We start from the raw sequence: 7,710 nt of genomic DNA, 5'->3' as shown, positions 1-7,710 counted from the left end.
TTTTCGTCGTCCCTAAAGGTCTTTATTCTTGTAGTGTATAAATAGGACCCCTTAACTTGAAATTTTCGTTCACCACATTACCTAAAGGCGTAGGAACGAAATTCCCTTGATATCTCCCCTCTCCTCCTTATTCTAGGGTTTTTGTTTTTGGGTGTGAGCCATTAGAGGCATCATCCTTTTGGTGCTTTCTTTCCAATGTACTTTAAGAGGATTTGATTTGATTATTTGCTATAATAATAAAAAGGTATGTAACCCTAATCTTTATTTTAATTTTGATTATCCTCTCTCTAGGGTTTCTTGATGTTCACAGTTTATCGCTATCAATAAAGAAAACATAAATCTTTTCTAGGTTGCATGTGAACTTAAGGTTTTAAGTGTTTTTTTGCCACATTAATTTTTCTCAAGGTTCTAAAAAGCTCGCCATGGCACGCCATGACTCCAAGGCTTACATGTGCCGCCAAGCTTTGCCAAAACGCCGCCTTGACCCATATATGTGTATAAAAATGAAATAGTAGAAAATACATATAAAAATATGAATTATATAAAAAATTGCCGCCTTAAGTCACGCCTTACAAACGACGTGACTCGCCAAGGCTCGGAAAAGCTCGAGGCTTGACATTGCCGCCAAGTCACGCCTTACGTTATTTAGAACATTGATTTTTCTATAACCTAGAAAAAACATCAGTTGGAAGGGATAAGTAGAAATTATAGCTTTCTTAAGAACTTTCCACCTAAGTCAAGTGAGTGCATAGTTACTTTCATGAACATGATTTTAATACAACTATTAACTAAAGTATTAAATATCTGTCAAAAGTTTAAATGTGATATATATGCCTATTACCTGGAATATATGTTAGATGAATATAATGTGCGAAGCAGATATGGTTCCATACATAATAAAATGTCTTTACATGATAATAATAATAATAATAATAATAATAATAATATATGTATTATCTCTGAGAAAGTATATATATATATATATATATATATATATATATATATATATATATATATATATACCTCTAATACTCTATGTTAAATGATATGGGCATTTTTAGTTATAAAATTCATGCATTATCTCAATACTTTATATTGATTTCATCTAAAATAATGAACAAAAAGTGTTTAATTACTTTAAAATTTCATTTTCAGCAACAAAGACATGCTCGGATGTAAAAGGAAGCAGATTTAGCAATTGGAAGCTTGGAAATTGGATTTTGGAGAAAGAAGATCAAATTAAAGAAGAACTCGGCGAGTTTATCCTCCAACTTGATAAGTTGCTATGAAGATTCCTGAAAAATAGTGTCTTGTTGTACATGCGATTTAATTAAAAAACTCAGCGAGTTGGGACCCTGCAACTCGACGTGTTGAAGCTGTTTTCAGAATCTCTTTATAGATCTTTTTCATTCGAAACCCTAACTTTGGCTGGAGACTTTTAACGAATTTTGGAGGCCAGATACATTCTCAAGAAGCTTTGGAACTCAGAATTCGACCAGAGGCTACTTTTGAAGAGATTAAACGCAATTAACCATTCCTTTTCTCTTAATTCCTTGTGTAAATCATGTTTACAACATTAGAATTCGAGTTTATGTGTTTATTTGCTAAAGTTATGGGCTAAAACTCTATACTTTCGTTTAGACTAGATAATCTTATGAATATGGTTTGATTAGTGGCTTTGGATTATATTGATTTGGTTATGTATCTTGTTAAGCTTTTTAAAAGATTCTTATGTGTTAGTGATAATTATTTTCTGTCAATGACTAAGTATATTGAGTTGTATGAACATCTTCTTGATTACTTGAATCTTATGGTTTTGTGAAAACAATATTGTGTGCCTAGTGTTGTGAACATAACCTAGGGTTAACTAGAGAATAAGTAAATTAATATGTGAGCATGTGTGATGACCAACCACATATGAGTTAATTGGACTAACCAATTTGATTACCTATTATTACGAGTCTTACTTGATTCGAATTAGACACTAATAAACTTTTTAATTTAATCACTTGATCACTGCTTAAATTGAATTGTTTGCTAAAGGATTAGTAATAATGAACATGAAGCTAATCATATTAGAAATCGGTAATTAACGATATATTAACCCATTGCACTTGCCACGAAATCAACCATAGGAATAAGTGAATCGAATCTAAACGAAAGTCTCTTTAATCATATTGAATCTAGTTGTCTTTTGTTTCTCTTTTAGTTGTTGATTGTTCTTTGCTAAGTATTCAAGTTATTGCATAAGTTTCTAGTCTTGCAAAACTAGAGAAAAACCCCTTTTTAATAATTATTTTATTTAGATAATATTAGTAATATTTTAATTGTTTACCGTTCCTTGAGTTTGGTACCCTACTTTCCTACACTAAACTGCTAATCGATAGGTACACTGCCTTCCGTGTGTTTGTTTTTTTGTTTGCGTTAGTTAGGATTAAAAGTAGTACATTACACACGTACCATTAAACGTATACACTAGGTTATAATAGTGTTGCCTAAACAGAGTAGGTATTGGATCTTGATTTTAAGCATGGTAATCCTTCCTAGTTAAATGATAAGTCTTACAAAGGATGCTTAGTTTGAGTTAAGTTGAAGAAATGATAGATTTACCGTGTACTAAAAAGATATTACATAGACATGAACGTTGGAGAATTATGGTATTACAACCTTGTTTAGTTATCGCTTACAGGACGTTTAGTTCAGTTAAGTTTGGATATTGGGTGACAAATTATTAAGAGTACATGTGTGTTGAGATTGATGACCGGTGAAGTACGTTCTACTTACACAAGTACTTTTTATGTACAAAGTCTTTTTTAAAACTCTGTGTCTCAGGTGCTACTTGTGTCAGGGAATTATTATGTGTTAGGGTACGAGTGCTACTCATACCAGGGTACTATAATATGCGAGAAGTACTATCATGTACAAAGCCTTTTTGACAAATATGTTTCTATTATTCTATATGACCGATTTTATGCTTTATGAATTTTTTTTGAAAAAAAATATCACACTAAAAAGTTCGCATTTTAAAAGTGGTTCACGGACTACTCAATTAAGATATCATAAGTGTTAAAAATGATTTTTTGACAGAAGATTATTTAGGATAAATAAACTTTACCAAAGTTATAGTATATGTCACAAGGATTTTGTACATATAAAGAACATTGAAATCCAACTTCATATGAAGAAATTATGGTTCTTCAAAGTTCTACAATTAAACTTGCATGGCTAGGCGCATCGTAGAAAGTGAATTTTAGATAAATTTTTTATTTTCCTAACACTACAAGAAAAACAGTCTTTTACGACGCTCATTGCGCATCGTAAAAGGCTCAGAGGACGCGCAAATGCGCGTCAAGGAAGGCCCTGTCATAAAGAGAGACGACGCACTTTTGTGCGTCGTCTATAGACGACGCTCATTTATGACACGCAATTACGACGCACGTTTACGACACGCAATGCGTATCAAGGAAGGCCCTGTCATAAAGGAAGACGACACGCATTCGCGTGTCGTAACCTTACGACGTGCGTGTTAATGACAGGTAATGCATATCAAGAAAGCCCCCGTCAAGAAAGGCCATGTCATAAATGAAGACGACACACATTTTTGCGTATAATAATTTTAAATGTTTAAAAAAAATATTATTTATAGATTTACTTATTTTCAAATTAAATTTGTATTTAATGTTTCATAATAGAAAATAAAATATCATATACAAAAAATAGAATCCATTGCATAAATTTAATGTCATACAAATAATCGTTCCATGGAAAGATAAATCAAATCAATAGAAGTTGTAACAAAAATTTACAAACGAATTAGATACAAAAAATACAATCCATTGCCCCTTTGTTTATTCAAGATCAACCTGCAAGTAGCTAACAAATCTATACAAATTCACCCTTGTTTCTAATCATTTTCTTAAATACTTTACTAATATAATTCATCCATAGTACCTGAACTATAGTTGCAGCCTTGTTTCTTCTTCTTCTGAACTCATCTCTTGCAACCATTGCTCTAAGCCTAGTCTGAATAGATACAACAACTCCTTGTCAATTATGTGAAAAATACAACCGGAGAGTGGCCTACCTTCATAATAGCAATAACTAAAGAAGCAGGAATGAAAGAGAAGGCAATACTCACAAATACAAACATTTCTTCTTTAGTTCTTCACATTCTTGCACTGCCTCATAAGCTTTACCAACCTGCATCAATGTAAAATAAAGGCATTAAATGTTAAATCTATTGTGAAAATATATAATATATAAGAAAGGAAATCAAATAATTACCTTACAGTGTGACCTTGCCAAAGTAATTGAAATCAAATTAATTGATAAATCAAATTATACGATATAGTTTTCGAATGTGTATTAAATGGAATGTTCTTTAACAAATGAATAAATAAATACATACCGACAATCTTTTAGATGAAAGAAGGCATCAGAATTAGATGTTAGCAACACCAGGTATGTATCATCCTGTAACAATCACTAGTGAGTAGTGAAAAAATATCATAAGAAAAACTTAATTAAAGTTTCTCTCACTTACATCAAAATAATGAACATAAGCATGTAGAAAGGGCATGGCATTGTGTCTTGGTAAACATATGGGGGAGAATGACTCAGATGTCCTGCATCAAACATGTAACATTTCACACACACACAATTAATATGGAAAATAAAAAGTGATGGAATAATGAACTTGCCTAAAAGATTCAGATGCCATGACAAAATTAGCAAGAAGCAGCATGTCATCAGGATGGAGTTGTGCTTTCTGTGCACCTACAAGACTCACAACCTGCATTTGAAGAAAATAAAATACATAAAAGAAATCCATTTATGAGGGAAAAAGAAAAAAAAAGAAAAAAACCTTGTATTTACTCATGAGCATTGAATAGATGACGCCTGAATCAGAAACATCTTGCAAGATAGCAGCAACAGCTTGCCTTGTTGCACAAGGAAGGGGAAGATAGGTGTATGCATGAAGAAAAGAGGCAGGGTTCCTGAAAAAAAAACAACAATGAAATGCATAATTTTTGGTTTTGTAATTTGATGGAATACTGACATTGTTATAATTTTGAAAATAAAATAAGATAAAACGAACCAACCTAAAAGAGTGGAAGAGGGAAGAGAAAACAACATCTGTTCCTCCAAGTAAAGGCGTCATATCAAACTTTGGATTCTTCTCAAAATATCTACTTACAGACTCTGTGAGTATAAGCACCATCTGCATCCCATGTAAAATGATATATCTCAAAACTCAAATGTATAAAATCATATAATAATGATAATAAGAATGTAAAATAAAAAAAGGTACCAACCTGGCCATAAAGAAGTTCCAGTTGACTACGTAATGACTCATAAGGCTCTTCTGTACAACTTATGCAAACTAAATAAATTGGTCCTTTTACAAGAAAAGCCACCTGTCTACCAAAAAAGAAAAAAAAACCATATTTGGTTTTAGTATATTTTGTTAAAACTACAACATTTCTTATCTGACCTTGTGTTTTCCTGCCCTAATCAAATGAATTCGGTCGCCCCTGAAAAAAAAAGAGATCAATGAACCAAACTATTAGAGTTAAGAGAAAATAAATATAGAAAAACAAGAGTAAATCCACCTGTATAAAAAATAATAATAATAAGCGATGGTGATATGTATATAATTTACCCATCTTCAACAAAGGAAATAATGGCTTGTAGAGTTGCTGAAAATCCTGCTAGCTTGTGTTCATTTCCATATCTTGTGAACTGAGCTCTTTCGCATTTTAAATGCCTTCAGCTTTTGAGCTGAATCCTTATACCCTTCACCCGGAACCAATTCATCAAAAACTGAATCAACACAAGTCATTATATCAGAAATCTACTGAATATTTGTTTCTTGTTATATACTGTTTTGAGTTTTGAGTGATTCCAGTGTTTACAAGACCAATGCCCTATGGTTTTTGAGTTTAATTTAATAAGATAATTGTGTTTCTTTAGTTAAATGTAGTTGAAGAGACAAGAATAACATAGCTCTCGCTCTGTAGTCTATGTAAGAGCCATTTATTTTGACATCCCACCATCAAAAAAGAAAATAACCCAAGGACACAATACAAGAATTATAAGAAGCTTAACCTAAAACTTGGATTGCAAGTCTCGATTCATCACCATGGATGCATATAGATTGATAATAACCTCGTAAAGGGCTCAACTAATTAAGGTTATAATAAGCCTAAAAATCAAGGAGAAGATACCTTTAGTCCGTGGTCGTTAAGGTCTTTCAAAGTATAACGAGTTTTTCCACTGAACTCACCAAGTCAACACAATCCAAATCTGGAAATGTTTCTCGCCTTGAAAACACCTGGATATAAACAAAATGTATAGAATTTAACCGCATTATTACAGAGAACAGTGTCCCCACTCTTGTATTAAAGTTGCTTTCGGCTCATTAGTTGCCCATCACTTACACCATCCCTCCAAATAAAAAACAAAGTGAAGATTTAGTTTTTTTTTCTTTAATTGTACCACTTGAAATTATATTTATATATACCTATAGAATATGATCCCCATTGGTTTTTTCCCTGTTGCCTTCTCAAAAGATAGTAAAAGCTCCCTGCATTTTCAAATATCTGAGTTACTACATTACCCAACTTCTTGACAAACATTCTCCCTATAAAACAATATCAAGACCAATTACAACATTAGTATATATAAAATAAACCAAAGGTAAACTCCCTCATGCACAAAGACAAAAAGTCAAAAGTCAACAAGATGCTAAAACGTTTGAACCTGATATATGTTTTTGAACTCCATGTATGCCAAACTCATCTTTATCAATGATAATCAATATATTAAGAAGTGTTGTAATGCTATTGCTCACCGAGAACAACACAAGGAAAATTGAAGGATGTAATAACACCAACTACTCTAATAATAATTATTATAATTATAATAATGTTTTGAAGGTTTGTAAAGTTGTTGAGGCTCCAGCATATGATAAATTTCAGTACACTCATTTTGCACATAAAGTAAACAGTTTCAATAGATTGGTAGATGTCACTAATTAGTTAAAGTCAAGATATTGCTTGGTAGGCTAATTTTGCTTATTATAGATTGGTAATTGTTTATGGACAACTCTTCCTCATATCTGTCAACACAAATCTATTAAGGTTCCACTGGCTTCCGGAAGTTTGCTCCTGCATAAACTGCCTCTGAACCAAGCTCTTCTTCAATTCTCAAAAGCTGATAATATCATCCACCAATAATTTTCGTTAAAAACTGTCTTGAATAACATATTGTATAGACTCATTTTCTTGACTTATTGTTTTCTAACTTAATTTTTATAATAAAGTAAAAAAAAATTATGAAAGAAGAAAGGGAGAAAAAGTCAACCTGGTTGTATTTTGCTAGACGCTCAGATCTGCAAGGAGCTCAAGTCTTGATTTGACCCTGGAAGGTTCCATTGCATTGTTTGAATCAGTAACAAGAAATTTATAATTTTGAATTAATGAAAGAATAATAATGATATAATTTGTATAAAAATGTGATAATTACTGTAGCCAAACGGACAGAAAGATCAGCAATGAAGGTGTCCTCTGTTTCACCACTGCAAACATAATAAATTATTTCATATTTCAAGAAATATTATTATATATTTTTTATTTTTTTTGGAAAAAGTAATTTATATATATTTTGAAAGGGATTTTTGTACCTTTGGTGACTGGCCATTACACCCCA

At 31.8% G+C, this 7,710-nt stretch overlaps 1 protein-coding gene across 1 annotated transcript; it reads right to left on the bottom strand.

Annotated features, from left to right (window-relative positions):
* Positions 1 to 4,134: 4,134 nt before the first annotated feature.
* LOC111897696 (vacuolar fusion protein MON1 homolog) lies at positions 4,135 to 5,842 on the bottom strand. Its single transcript, XM_023893643.2, has 11 exons — positions 5,796 to 5,842; positions 5,663 to 5,749; positions 5,495 to 5,534; positions 5,316 to 5,417; positions 5,103 to 5,221; positions 4,865 to 4,997; positions 4,701 to 4,792; positions 4,544 to 4,625; positions 4,409 to 4,473; positions 4,285 to 4,297; positions 4,135 to 4,200 (listed from the first exon to the last, which is right to left on the bottom strand). The coding sequence occupies exons 1-11, from the start codon at positions 5,840 to 5,842 to the stop codon at positions 4,135 to 4,137; spliced, it is 846 nt and encodes a 281-aa protein (XP_023749411.2).
* Between the last annotated feature and the right edge of the window lie 1,868 nt (positions 5,843 to 7,710).

This window comes from Lactuca sativa, chromosome 6 (assembly GCF_002870075.4).
Source record: "Lactuca sativa cultivar Salinas chromosome 6, Lsat_Salinas_v11, whole genome shotgun sequence".
Classification (NCBI taxonomy): Eukaryota; Viridiplantae; Streptophyta; class Magnoliopsida; order Asterales; family Asteraceae; genus Lactuca; species Lactuca sativa.
Note: the sequence above shows the minus strand (reverse complement) of the source record. Positions and strands in the feature narration are given on the sequence as shown.